The 15,328-nt window shown below is 39.2% G+C and overlaps 1 protein-coding gene across 3 annotated transcripts in view; it reads left to right on the forward strand.

Annotated features, from left to right (window-relative positions):
• LOC124233752 (DDB1- and CUL4-associated factor 5) overlaps positions 1-15,328 on the forward strand; it is a 115,378-nt gene that overhangs the window by 16,703 nt on the left and 83,347 nt on the right. For all 3 annotated transcript variants that reach the window (XM_046650926.1, XM_046650925.1, XM_046650927.1), the window contains exons 2-3: positions 12,294-12,437; positions 15,158-15,194. In XM_046650926.1, the coding sequence (XP_046506882.1) occupies positions 12,294-12,437; positions 15,158-15,194 (181 nt within the window). The remainder of the gene's footprint in view (positions 1-12,293; positions 12,438-15,157; positions 15,195-15,328) is intronic.

The raw sequence follows: 15,328 nt of genomic DNA on the forward strand, positions 1-15,328 counted from the left end.
TCTGTGCCCATGATCTGAACCAGCGAAAACCTGGGCCACCGCAGGTGCGCAAACCCACTCGGCCATAGGGCTGGCCCTGTATATCAGAATTTAAACCAGTTCCCTCCTTCTGTTTATTTTCTTCTTTTATGACAATTCTTGTAGCTAAACCTTTGTGAAAATTTATTTTTTTCCCCTAGAATGAAATCTTAGAAATGGGGCTCTGGGTCAAAGGGTATGAATTTTTTTTATATTTACAAAATACATTTGATATATATTTGCCCTCCAGCATGGGGCGGTTGAAGTGATTTATGCTTGTGCCAGTTCATTATGAGACTGCATCTTAGCTACTGTTCTCTATCCTGTCGTCTTTGCCAGTCAGTGTGTGAAAAATGGTATCATTTAAAAAACTTATTACTTCAATTCTCACATAATTGACTTTGATTATTAGGGAGGTTGAATATTTTATCTTAAGTTTTGGCCATTTTGTAGTCTTCCTTTAGGCCACTTACAATGCAACTGATTAGTTTGCAGCTTTCTTTGTTAAAATAGTCACATTCTCCTAATACCTTTCAAGATTAATCCCTAGGTGCTCTGCATTTGAGTATCAAACCTCAGTGTCAAATTTAGAGGTCCTCTGTTAAGGAGGCAGGTAGTAAAAGTGCTTGGTAAACTACTCTACATTTCAGAAGTTTGAGCCCCACCTTTTTGACTTTTGTCATATTGAAGGTTATCATCTGTGCTATTACTTAATATTTTTTCCTAAATTGACTCCTCGTAAAACAATACTTGAAAGGAAACTATATTACTGTCATGTCTGTCATGGGTTTTATGTCCTAGTTTTTTTTCCTAATACACATTAAAATACGTCATTGTTAAAATTATTACTCTTTGAAGTCACCCAGTGACCTCTGCTTACCACACTGTAGGAAGAGCCGTCTTGGATTTGAGTGCCGCTCTGCCACTAGCTGGTAGTGTCGGTGCTCTGGGATAGGTGAGTTTACCTCTCTGTGCCTCAGGTTCTTCACTGGCAAAGTAGGGGTGTTGGAGTGTCTTCCAGCTCTGTTCTGTGATTCTGGTATAAGATGTTTGTGGATTCCTGTCTCTATTTCTGCTCAGGAATTAGAGACATTGCCTAGGGATTGGTGTACTGGTTTAGGATTTAAAAACGCTGGCTCTGTTCAGCTGCACTGCTGCTAGTCATCTGATTTTAGAGGAACCATTTTATTTCCTGGGGTTCTAGCTGTCTGGTTCAGGGGTTGCTGCTACTTTACTTCCTCCTTCAAGTTAGGAGTCAAGGCTTCTATCATTGAGGCTAGCAACTGCCTCACTTTTCACATCTTCAAAATGGGGATAATGTTTCTGCCCTACCTACATAATTGGAGATGTGGAAAAATGAGTTAATAGGCAGATAAGTGGACTTAACTTTCAGAACAAGAGTGTGGGGTAAGGGCAGGGTATTAGCAGGAGTTAATGCCTGTCGATGTTATCCCTCCTGTGGCTACTTCTGTAGTGAAGAGTAAAATTCATAGGACACCACTTCTCCTTCTCTCTCCATACCTGCTTGCACTTGCCGTTTGATTTTTTTCTCTCTGATTTAGAAAGTGCCATTGGACTCCAGTTTTGTGACCTTGGGCAAATCATCCAACCTTAACTTATCCATGGGCCAAATGCAGCCTCCACCGAGGCCTGCATTCAGCATGCAAAAATCAAGTTGCTGACTTCTCTTGAAAAATTGGAAGGTCTAGCAACCTTGAGCCTGCATTCCTCTATGGCAGTAACTGGCTGGAGCTGAGTAGTGGCTTGTCTTTTAAAAAGGGTTGTATATTCTCCAGTCTGCCATATAATCTGGCAGGTTTCACTCATTTGCTTTGCTGCCTGGCCCCTGCTGTAATTGAGAGGCTGGACTGTATTGTGGTAAGGAACACAGTTTCTAGAGCCAGATTACCTGGATTCAGATCCCAACTCCCACTCTTGGTCACTGTGTACCTTCAGGTTATTTAGCTTTTCTGTAGTTTCTTCTGGATAATAAAGATAACAATACCTACTTCATAGGATTATTAAGAGGATTAGAAGAGCCACTACACATAAAACCCTTAGGCTGGTCCCTGGCCCAGAATAAATTTAGCTGATGTTAGCTATTGTTGTTGGAGTTCAAATACCATAATAATTAGCTAACGTTTATCTGGCTCGTGCTATGCATCAGGCATTGGGCCAAGTCCTTCACACAGATCTGTCTCATTAATCCAAACATAACACTATTAAATAGGTAGAATTATTTTCTCAATTTTGCAGATGAGGATACAATTTGAGAGATTAAGTAACCTGCCTAAGGCACACAGCTAGTAAGTGGTAGCGACGTGGAGAGTTGAACCCTGTGCACCTGTATCCTAAGCCTGTGGTTTTAATGCTGTGCTGTGCTGCCTTATGTTACATCCACCTCTGAAATAAGTGTCATTGCAGAAGTGGCAGGCTTAAGTAAATAGAGATTAGTGCTCTTAATTATTTTTGTAAGTGATTTGAAGAAAGAATACATATAAATATCCCAAATTTATATAGGACATTAGTTCCTTCAGGTAATGAAATGCCAAACCCATGGGGATAAACTGCAAGCAACTCTTTTTGTGTGGGTGAAGTGAGCAGAAAAGTGGTAACTGAATTTCATAGTAGGTAAGCATAAAATAATACATAAAGAAAAATCATACACTATTTGTAGAGTCATGTGCTTCAAGATATTCAATAAGGACTTGAGAGTCATTTTGGACTATTATTTGAAAGTTAAAAAGGCTGGCAAACATTTCACACCTACTAGGATAACTTTTTTTTTTTGGTGAGGAAGATTGGCCCTGAGCGAACATCTGTTGCCAGTCTTCCTCTTTTTCCTTGAGGAAGATTGTCGCTGAGCTAACATCTGTGCCAGTCTTCCTCTGTGTTGCATGTGGGATGCTGCGACAGCATGGCTTGATGAGTGGTGTGCAAGTCCGTGCCCAGGATCTGAACCCATGACCCCTGGGCCGCTGAAGTGGAGTGCACAAACCCAACCACTATGCCACCAGGCCAGCCCCTAGGATAGCTTTTATTAAAAAAACCCAAACAAACAGAAAATAACAAGTGTTGGTAAGAATGTAGAGATATTGGAACCCTTGTGCCTTGTTGGTGAGAAATGTAGAATGGTACAGCCCCTGTGGAAAACAGTATGGCAGTTCCTCAGAAAATTAAACATAGAATTACCATAAGGTCCAGGAATTTTATTTCTGGGTGTATACCCAAAAGAATTGAAAGCAGAGATTCGAACAGATATTTGTATACCATATTCATAACAGCATTATTCACAATAGCCAAAAAAGTGAGAGAAACCGAAGTGTCCATCAACAGATGAATGGATAAACAAAGTGTGATACACACATGCAATAGAATATTATTCAGTCTTAAAAATGGAGATTCTGACGCATGCTACAACATGGATGAGCCTTGAAGACATTATGCTAAATGAAATAAATCAGTCCTAAAAGGACAAATATTGTATGAGTCTGTTTACATGAGGTACGTAGAGTAGTCAAATACGTAGCGACAGAAGTGTTGTGAACGATGGTTGCCAGGGGTGGAGAGGAGGCAAGAATGGAAAGGAGTTATTTAATGGGTACAGAATTTCATTTGGGGAAGATGAAAAGTTCTGGAGATGGATGGTGGTAATGGTTGCACAGCAGTGTGAAAATGTGAATGTACTTAATGCCACAAAACTCCTCACTTAAAAATGATTTTAAAAAAAGAAACAGCAAAATGCTAGGCATCTCTAGGGAAGAAAAGCTGGAGACAAATTGGAAAATGCTTTTCTGTCCTGTGGTATAATCCTTACCTCACAAGTAAAGATGTACGTAAATGAACTTCTATACAAATGTTGATTATTTTCAACTTTGAAAAAATAACAAAACAGACTTATTTTCCATTCACTGATGTAGCTCAGCTGTGTGGCCCACAGGCTCTGCCTCTGTCTCTCGGTGCTGCCTCTTAGAGCTCAGCAGAGGTGTGGTTGACACGAAAGGAGGTTTGGCTTCAGAGTGGCGATTATACACACTGAAAAGAAGGAATAAATAGGCTGAGAATGATTTTCCTTTAGTCTTTGCAAGTTAAAAAAACCAACAACAAAACTCCAGCAATATGAGTGTTAAATAAAATTACTATCCCCAAGAGGTAACCTCCATTAACCATTTTGCATCTGCTCTTCCATGTACAAATTTGTATATATTTTTGTTTTATTAAAATGTATCATGCTATTCATATTCCAAAACAAGAGTTTGAAAGATTAGGACAAATTCATGGAGGATACTTAGGAGAAACTAGGACACTTTGAGTGGTGTGTATACCTAACACATGATGCACCGGACTAAGTAATTTTATATATATTATCTCAGGACACAGAAATAGTGGTGTTTTCTTCATTTTACAGTCATAAAATTGAGGCTAGAGAAGTAGAACAGCTTCTCCAAGGACACATGGATGGTGAAACCGGGATTTGAATCCAGACCCTTTTATTCCAGCGCTGGCACTTCCTGTCCCTTCTGTAGCACCACCTTCACTGCCTATCAAAGAGGAAACCCGAAGCTCAGGATCTAATCCCATTGAGCCATTTTTTAAAAGAAAATAATCTTTTGAATAGTTAATACTGTCACTGACACTTCAGACACTTTCTGTCTTAGTGATTAGTGCATGTCAGTACATGTAGAGCTGCCTCATGCCCTTTTTTTTGGCTGCATAATACATGGTACATATATGAACAATAAACTTGTTTTGCATTTTTTCTTTGTGGTAAAATATACATAACACAGAATATACCTTTTTTTAATTGTTTTTAAGATTGGCACCTGAGCTAACAACTGTTGCCAATCTTTTTTTTCCTGCTTTTTCTCCCCAAAGCCCCCCAGGACATAGTTGTATATTTTAGTTGTGGGTCTTTCTGGTTGTGATATGTGGGATGCCGCTTCAGCATGGCCTGACGAGCAGTGCCATGTTCGCGCCCAGGATCCGAACCAGCGAAACCCTGGGCTGCCGAAGCAAAGTATGCGAACTTAACCACTCGGCCACGGGCCTGGCCCCAGAATTTACCATTTTAACCATTTTTAAGTGTATTGTTCAATAGCATTCACATTGTTGTGCAACCATTGCCACCACCCATCTCCAGAACTTTTTCATCTTGCAAAAATGAAACTCTGTCCCCATTAAACAACAACTCCTTGTGGCCTCCCCTCAGCCCCTGGCAGCCCCCATTCAACTTTCTGTCTCTATGAACCGGACCACTCCAGGTACCTCACATGAGTGGAATCATACAGTATTTGCCCTTTTGTGTTTGGTTTATTTCACTGAACAATAATTTTAACGACCTCTATTGATAGACATTTGAATGATTTAGTCTCTTTCTCTTCAAATAGTGTTGTGCTGCAGGAGCATTTGATCCTGAGTGCCAGAGTGTTGTCTCAGTCCTGTCCTGTGCTTGGCTGACTTTCTGAGGAAGCCTAAAACAAGTTCTTTCCTTCTGTGCCTCAGCTATTCCGGGCTATAAAATAAGAAGAATGTTAAATAATTACCTTTGTTATAGTATGGTGTGAAGTCCTACATAGTTTCTGCCTATAGCTCAGGACCCATTGGGAAAGAGTACTCTTTAAATATAACTTTTACAGAGCCACTGCCACAATGTAATTATAGTGCATTTTAGGATGAGTGAGTTTAGTGCAGAATTAAATCAACCGAAAATGACCAGCATCAGAGTAGCTATGTTCTTTTGGGGTTCTCACATGAATTGAAGCTAAGCAATTGTTTGTGAAGAAACCAACTTGGAAGGCCTGGCCTCTGCTTGTCCCTTGCCTGGCAGTGGTGCAGAGCAGAGAGGCCTCCCCTTTGTACGAGGTCCCTGAGGTGCCCCAGAGAGGCTGGGGCCAACATCCAATTGCCAGGCTCACAGAGCTGGATTACTTGCAGGTTGGACTGTCTTTCTGTGTGGAACTGTACAATAAATCTCTGCTTTTTTGAATTGACTAGAGAGCTTTTTTCACATTCTAAGTTGATTCATCCTGCTTCACCCACCCTCCTTTGCTTTTAGGGGTCAGAGATTTGGGCACAGCTGTTCTGCTCCCTCTACTGGCTTAAAAGCAGCCCAACAATTTCAGATTGTGCCTCAGTTTGCATTGTGTTTTTGCCAACACATGGTTGAAAAGTGTTGTCTTCGCACAAGGCTCTTAATACTTTGCTTAAGGAAATGTGTGTGGGGGTGCACCTTACATCTTCTGACACTAACCTTGAGGGCAAAGGAGAAGAAGCAAGTCATGCCATAGCGATAATTTGCCTCAGTGATTCCAGTCTCCCGTGTACTTGGGCTATCATCGTTATGTTAGGTACTAAGAACATGTCGTTTTAAGTGACCCCAAGGCACTCTACAAATAATCATGCGTTTCAAATTACTAAGTATTTATTTGGCAAAATTAAATCATCCCATAAATGCCTAGAATGAACATTAAAGATAATGTCATCTAGGTGGTGGGGGAAGACCCTTGGCTGAGAATGGTTATGACTTTGAATGCGTAGATATAGATATACTGTCTTTGTTTTTATTGAAACTTTTTTTTTAAGCTGCCCCTATTCAAGAGATATTGTGCTGCCTGGCGTAGGTCTTAGTGAATAAATATAGAGGTGCCCTCACTTGTTCTATTTCTTGGCTATGAGTATCCCAGCCCATCCTGGAGGGTCTGTTTTCTTTTTTCTTTTTCTATTGTGAACATTTAGAAAAATCCAAAATATTTTATTTTATGGAATTGTTCAAGCATACGCAAAAGTATGGTGTACACATCTACCACAGTTCTCAACATTTTATCAATCACCTATCGCCCCTACCTTTTCTTTTCCTGGAATAAGTTATTTTATTTCTTTATTTTTTATTGAGGTAAGTTGGGTTTATAACATTATATAAATTTCAAGTGTACATCGTTATATTTCGACTTCTGTATAGACTGTATTACGTTTACCACCAAAAGTCTAGTTGCTGTCTGTCAGCATACACATGTGCCCCTTTACCCCTTTCGCCCTCTCCCCCCTGGCCTTTCCCTCTGGTAACACCAATCTATTCTCTGTATCTGTGTTTGTTTTGTTTATTATCTTCCACATATGAGTGAAGTCATATGGTTTTTGTCTGTCTCCATCTGACTTATTTCGCTTAGCATAATACCCTCAAGTTCCATCCATGTTGTCGCAAATGGCAAGATTTAATCTTTTTATGGCTGAGTAGTATTCCATTATATATATCTGTGTGTGTGTGTGTATGTATATACATACACCACATCTTCTTTATCCATTCATCTGTTGATGGGCGCTTAGGTTGCTTCCACATCTTGGCTTTTGTGAATAATGCTGCACTGAACATGAGGGGTGCATATATCATTTCGAATTAGTGTTTTCATGTTCTTTGGGTAAATACCCAGATGTGGAATAGCTGGACCATATGGTAGTTCTATTTTCAATTTTTTGAGGAATCTCCATACTGTTTTCCACAGTGGCTATACCAATTTACTTTCCTACCAACAGTGTATGAGGGTTCCCTTTTCTCCACATACTCTTCCTGGAATATTTTAAAGGAAATTCGAGACATATACCATTTCACCTACTTCAGTATGCATCCCTAACTGATAAGGACTTTTTTCTTTTTTAACATGACCATAATGCCGTTAATATACCTAACAGATGTAACAATACTCCCTCAGTATCATGAAATATTTAAACATGAAGAAAAGTAGAGAAACATCACTTGGATTTGACAAAATGTTGACAGTTTGTTAAATTTGTTTCCCATCTATTTTTTAAAAAGAAACAAAATTTTACAGATACAATTGAAGTCTCCTTTTACTATATGTGCATTTATCCATAAATAATATATGGTATTGTTTTGTATATTTAAAAATGCATATTTAATGATATCCTTTACCTATCCTTCTGAAACTTGCTTTTATTACTTACTATTAGGTTTTCAAGATTTAGTTATGTTGGTACATGTATCTGTAGTTCATTTTAACTGCTGTATGATGTTCCATTGGGTTTAGATTTCATTTGTATTTGTATTCCAAGGGAATTTATCAATTTATACATTGATGGATATTTATATTGCCTACATTTTTTTCCTATTATGAACAGTGATGCGGTGAACATCTTGTACATTCCCTTGTGCCACTTTGTAAGAACATATCTAAATTATAATTTACATTTTCCTTGTTACTACCAAGGCTGAGATGATCTGTAATATCTGTTGGTTGTTTTGGTTTCCTCTTCTGTAAGTTGTCGTATTTGCCTCTTTTCCTAGTGGTTTAAAAAATTCATTTGTAACAACTCTTTATATAGTCTAGAAATTAAACCATTATCAGTTTTGTGCACTGCTAGAATCTTTATAATTTCAGGCGATCCTTTCCTGGTTCCTGCCCCTGATCCCTCAGTTTACTCCAGTTAAGTCAGCTTCTCTTTTCATTCCTGTGCTCTCTTGTTTTATTCTTTTTTTTTTACAGATTTTATTTTTTTCCTTTTTCTCCCCAAAGCCCCCTGATACGTAGTTGTATATTCTTCGTTGTGGGTCCTTCTAGTTGTGGCATGTGGGACGCTGCCTCAGCGTGGTTTGATGAGCAGTGCCATGTCCGTGCCCAGGATTTGAACCAACGAAACACTGGGCCGCTTGCAGCGGAGCACGCGAACTTAACTGCTTGGCCACAGGGCCAGCCCCTCTTGTTTTATTCTTACCTGCACATTTTTTGAGTTAGGTTACCAAGGCGGAGAATCCCTTTAATAGTCCACTAGATGAATTTGCTTTGTCAGTTATGGTTCATTTTTTGTTCTTTAAGGCTAGCAATCTAGAGTAGTGGTTAAGAGTAGGGGCTATGGAATCTTAACTGCTTGCTTTTGAATCTTAGCTTAACCACTTTACTTACTGTGTGACCTTGGAAAGTTACTTAACTCTCTTATACTTGCCTTTATAATCTATAAAACCCGTGAGAGTAGAGCTATTATGATCCCCATTTTATGTTTGATGAATCTCAGGCACAGGGAGCTTAGATTAGAAGCATGAGTAAGTAGAAGAAAGATGTGGGCCTCTGTATCTTTTCTTTGTCTTTTTTCTTGGAAGATTTGCCCTGAGTTAACATCTGTTCCCAGTCTTCCTTTGCTTTTTTTTTTTCCTCACCAAAGCCCCAGTACATAGTTGTATATCCTAGTTCTTCTATGTGGGATGCCACCACAGCATGGCTTAATGAGCGATGTGTAGGTCTGCACCCAGGATCCGAACCTGTGAACCCTGGGCCGCCGAAACAGAGCATGGGAACTTACCTACTTGGCCACAGGGCTGGCCCCAGGGCCTCTCTATCTTTTAATTTTCCACTTTTGATAGAGACTTGGGTACAGAGAAATATTTCTCTAATATAAGAGACAAAGTAGCAAAAGCAGTGACAGGTCTCTGACCTGTGGCCTCAGTGCTGGGGAAAACAATAAGAGTAGAGACTATGGAGAACTAAAGTGCCCACAACCTGTCTAAATCTATTTTAGATGAAAAATCCCTTTGTGTCATTTTCATTAAAATCAACAAAAACACAAACCCTTGTTTTCATTGACCTTAACTTGATGTTTAACAAAGTGGTAAATTTGAAAGATATATAGAATTTAGATAACCATCCCAGGCCAGGGAACTCATAGTTGAAATAAGCAAATCATAAACACAGAACACTGAGGGACACACTTAAGGGATCAATCCAGTGGACAATGAAATACTTCAGAGGAGGACACAGAACCTGATTTTGACCAACAATGGAAGAAAGAACGAACTCAGGAAACAAAGGAACTCAAGGAGCAAAGGCAACTTCTTTCTAGGGGAGGGAGAATAAGTATGTTTGGCTACTATATCTTCTATTAATTTTTTTTTTAATAAACAGATATATGTTTATGGCAAAAAAGTCAAGTAATACAGAAAGATACAAAGTAAAAATTGCAATGTAAAAGTTTCCCAACAAAAGAATTGAAAGCAGGAACTTGAACAGATACTTGTACAATTGTTCTTAGCAACATTATTCACAATAGCCAAAAGGTGGACACAACCCAAATGTCCATCATTGATGGGTGAATGGATAAACAAAATGTGGTGTGTGTGAGTGAGAATATGGTACACACACACACACAGAGTGAAATATTATTTAGCCTTAAAAAGGAATGAAATTCTAATACATGCTATAATATGGATGAACCTTGAAGACATTATTTTAAGTGAATAAGCCAGATACAAAGGGGCAAATATTATATGTTTCCACTTATATGAGGTACCTAGAGTAGTCAAATTCATAGAGGCAGAAAGGAGAATGGTGGTTACTAGGGGCTAGGGGAAGTTCTTGTTTGTTGGGTACAGAGTTTCAGTTTGGGATGATGGAAAAGTTCTGGAGATGGATAATGCTGATGGTTGCACAACAATGTGAATATACTTAATGCCACTGAATCGTACACTCAAAAATGGTTAAAATGGGGATCTGGCCCTGTGGCCTAGTGGTTGAGTTCTGCACGCTCCACTTTGGCAGCCTGGGTTTGGTTGCTGGGCACAGATCTACACCATTCATTGGCAGACATGCTGTGCTGGTGACCCACATACAAAATAGAGGAAGAGTGGCACAGGTGTTAGCTTGGGGCAAATCTTCCTCAGCAAAAAAAAAAAGAAAAAAAGTTTAAAATGGTAAATTTCATTTTATATATATTTTACCACACACACAGAAAAAATCTCCCAACAACCTTAGCCTAGAGATGGTGTCCACTATAAACAACTTATTTTATAGCCCCTGGATATTCAAATGCAAGTAAACATAGGTAAGTATAAACATATTCATTCAATGTCCATACTTTGGGTCTGGGAGCTCCACAGTGAACAAAATTGACAAGATTCCTGTTGTCATGGAGCTTTTAAAAAATTTGTTTTACACAAATGGTTGTTGGTACACATCTGTTTCACACCTTATTTTTCCCCTTAATAAAGACCTTTGGTCATCTTTCCGAGTTAGTTCTTATAGATTTATTAATTTTTTTTTTTCGTGAGAAAGATTCACTCTGAGCTAACATCTGTTGTCAATCTTCCTCTTTTTTTTTTGCTTGAGGAAGATTAGCCCTCAGCTAACATCTGTGCCTGTCTTCCTCTATTTTGTATGTGGGTTGCTGCCACAGCATGGCTTGACAAGTGGTCTAGCTCTGCACTCAGGGTCTGGGCTCACCAACCCCGGGCTGCCAAAGCAGAGTATGCCGGACTTAACTGCTACACCATGGGGCCAGCCCCATAGATTTATTGATTTAATGGCTGCATAGGATTCCCTAATATGGATGTACTATAATTTTTGGCTATTGTATTGAATGGAGGAGGGTTGGTAGAGATAGAGAGCTTGCTATGGTTTGCTGCCCATGTTTGCTGCTGTTCTAACTTAAATTTTTATTAGGAAAGGAATGTATTTTAGGCTATTACAAAGCCAAAGAGTGCCAAATATATAAAGTAAAAGTAAAAACCCTCCAATTTATCCTTTACCTCTCTTTGAATCCGATTCCCTGGATGTAGTAACCACTATTAACAGTCTCTTTTCCATCCTTCCAGACATTTTTAAGGCATCTGCAAATATAAAGAATATGTAGAACAGATATGTTGTCATGCCCCAGGAGCTGGCTTATGCAGTGTAATATTACTCATTTAATTCAGACTATTGAGAATTATGCATAAGAAAGAGCTAGACTGAGCTTCATGAGAGCTGGGTTCTATCTAGATTCTGCTACTGTGACAGACAGTTCCTTAGATGTCATTTGTACAGTGTTCCATAGTTAATGAGATCACATCAAGGACAGTGCTTTGAAAACTAGTATGCTAGAAATATTCCTTTAGAGTTTTTTGGTTGCAAGCACTCGAAACCAACTCAAGTTCTGTTAGACAAAGTAGGGGGACATTAGTGGAAAGATTTTAGATAGCAAATGAAGAAATATTTAAACTGGGTCTCTGGAAAGACAGAACAAGGTGGCTTTGGGGGTGTCAGTGTTAGTGCTTATCCCTTTCCATTTCTGTATGTTTGTTCAAGATTTAATTCCTTGGCATAAGTGAATGGCTCAGAGGCCGTGTGTCTACTGATGGTTAAGGCAGTAGAATTCTGGGTTTATGTGCTCCACCAGAATCTCACAGAGTTGAGGAGATGCAGTTTGGGAAAGGATGGGATTCAATGCTGGCGAAACCAAGTGTCAGCCTTGAAATGTCAGCTGTTTTAACCCTAGATTCTTATGCCCCTCTCAAGGAGGAGATGATCGCCGGGTTCTGCTATGGCACATGGAACAAGCTATCCACTCCAGAGTCAAGCCCATACAGCTGAAAGGAGAGCATCATTCCAACATTTTTTGCCTGGCTTTCAACAGTGGGAACACCAAAGTATTCTCTGGAGGTGAGAAGAAGGGAGATTTCCACTTTGTGAAATTCACTGTGGCTGGGATTTTGGAGAAAGGAGTGCTAAATAACTCCTTATTTTTCTTAATTTCATTGAACTGTGGAATTACTGGTTTCCCATAGCTTGTCTTCTCTGCATTATTGTGGTTTAGACACATGTATTAGACTGATTTCTTTTTACCTTCCTTCCTCCTTTCCTTCCTTCCTCTCTCTCTTCCCTCCCTCCCTTCCTCCCTTTCTTTGTTTCTTTCCCTCTCTCTTTCTTTCTCACACTTTTCCTCTCTCTTTTGGTAGAAAACTTTTCACATTGCAATGTGGTACACAGAAACACACATACATATCTGAAATAGTGCTGAACCTTACTATATGTGGTACACTCTGATTTTTTTGTTTATTCTATTCGATTTCATTTTTAAAGATTCTGGTTGTGACTCAAATTGATCTTATGACCCATGGATGGCTCCTGTTTGAAAGCATTGTGTTAGGGTGCAATTGGAATGGCTTGTGCTCAAACCAACCTCTTAGTGATGGCTTTCATCAACTACACTCCTTTCTGACCACCAAATTTCTAGCCCTGATCTCTTCTGTGTTGTAGATTTCCCCACTGAATATCTACCTGTGTGTTCCTAAAGCAATTTAAATGCAGTAGGTCTAAAACCAATATTATTAGTCCTTCTCTTCTGCACAAAAATTTCCTCTTGTTCCCTGGATTCCCTGTCTCAGTCATTATCACCATTCATCCAATTATTTAAGTTATTAGGTTTAACTTTAAGAAACTACTGACACTGAAGCATTTTCAACTTACGAAAATGACAAGTTTTACTTGGTTCAGCCTAATAGAAATCTTGGTCATCCTCAAACCTGCCTTTCTTTCATTTACACATCTTGTTAGTCACCAACTAGACTTGAAAGCCTCTCATACTCATCCTTTAGTTTCTGTTCTCTTTCTACACCCACTGCCCTGATTCAGGTCCACATCTTTGGCCTGGCTACTGCAGTGCCCTTCTGTGATTTCTGCTACCAGTCTCTAACCCTCCTTATAATTCATTGCTTATACAAGTTTTCTTTTAAAAATAAAGGTCCAACCATGTGAACCTTTGGCCCTGCAGTGTCCGCAGCATAAAGTCTAACCCTCAGTGTGTCAGTCTGGCCTCACCTCCCTCTCCTTACGTCTTGTGCCCTAGCCCTCTAATCCTCTTGCCATCTTAAGTGCCCTCGTGCCTTTTGTGCACGCTCTTCCTCGTGGGTCATGACTAATTGTCCAGTCCCCACCAGTTCCCCTAAGTCTTCCCTTGGTAAAAGTTTTGAGTTTCTGTTCAAATGTCTCCTTCCCCGTAAAAACGTTCTCTCCTTCTGCCATGTCCTTTCACCCTGTTCATGAAGGAAATAATTGCCCCTTTATCTATGTTCCCATTGTAGAGCAGATCGCTACAAGATAACCTGTCTTGTCGTGATTAGTTGTTTGTGCGGTTGGATTGTGAGTTCCTCAGGGACCAAGCAGAACCTTTTTCTTCTCACATCCCCAGCACCCTGCACTGTGCCTGTTATCAAGAAGGCGTTAGTATGGGTTTGAGTTACTTGGTAGGCACCCACAATACAGTTACAGCCAGGGCTTTAAGATGACCTGGGCCACATCTTTACTGCTGTTGCTTTCTATTTAAGTGACTATTGGTTGCGCTTTTAGCATAGAGTGGGAAATTTTTTACTTTCTGTCTTTTCATAGTCAGCTTTTTAATTTTTGGCCATATAAACCATTTGAAGGCAGGACTACACATATCATAGACGTAATATTTTTAGATTCCTTGATGGAATAAAGAGAAATTCAAGAGAAAAAAGTTGTGGATAAAAACTTTCCTATCATTTAGAATTGCACAATCATCAAATTTTAACACTATAAGAGATCATAAGGCTAGGGATAGGGGCTGGCCCAGTGGTGTAGCAGTTAACTTGGCACACTCTGCTTCAGCGGCCCAGGGTTTGCCAGTTCCTATCCCGGGCGTGGACCTATGCACTGCTTGTCAAGCCATGCTGTGGCAGGTGTCTCACACAGAAAATAGAGGAAGATGTGCACAGATGTTAGCTCAGGGCCAATCTTCCTCAGCAAAAAGAGGAGGATTGGCACTGGATGCTCAGGGCTAATATTCCTAAAAAAAAAAAGGATGTGGTTAGTAGCAAACCTTTACTGAGAGCTTGTTAAGTGCTCAGCCCTATTCTGAATGCTTTTACAAATGTGTTGTTAGCTTCACAGTAACTCTATGCAGGAGGCACAATTATTATCCCTATTTTACAGATAAGGATATCTGTAAAACTGAGACACAGAAAAGTTACAGATTTTATTTCAGGTCTCACAGTTAATGAATCTTTTGCTTTAAAAAAAAAAAAAAACCAAGTACTAGCTTGGCTGAATGAATTGATTTCCCATGATCATTTACTCTTTTCCTTAACAGCCACAGTTTTTTTTTACATCATCCACTGGATAATACATTTTAGAAATTGTACTGTGTTATACCTAGTTACTATTATGCTTTTTAAATTTCTCTATAAGACTGACCTATCCTTCTTAAATTACTTTTATAAACTTTTTCGTATTAACACTCTTGATTTATATTAACATTGACTTTGTTCATATTTTCCCCGGAAACTTTAAAATACTAAATTTTATTGTGGACAGGGACCACTTTGCAGGAATTATCAAATATCTGCTTTTTCCTCTTACAGGAAATGATGAGCAAGTTATCCTCCATGATGTTGAAAGGTAAATAGATTGTTGGCATGTGAAAGTGACTGAGTCTGTTTTTCATATGAAGAGAAGCAAATATCTCTTTAGACCAAAATAGTTTTTTTTTTGAAGAAAATAAGATGAAACCAGCTGTTCCTTTTGAAAAAGAT

The sequence above is a fragment of the Equus quagga genome, unplaced genomic scaffold (genome assembly GCF_021613505.1).
Source record: "Equus quagga isolate Etosha38 unplaced genomic scaffold, UCLA_HA_Equagga_1.0 220_RagTag, whole genome shotgun sequence".
NCBI classification, from domain to species: domain Eukaryota; kingdom Metazoa; phylum Chordata; class Mammalia; order Perissodactyla; family Equidae; genus Equus; species Equus quagga.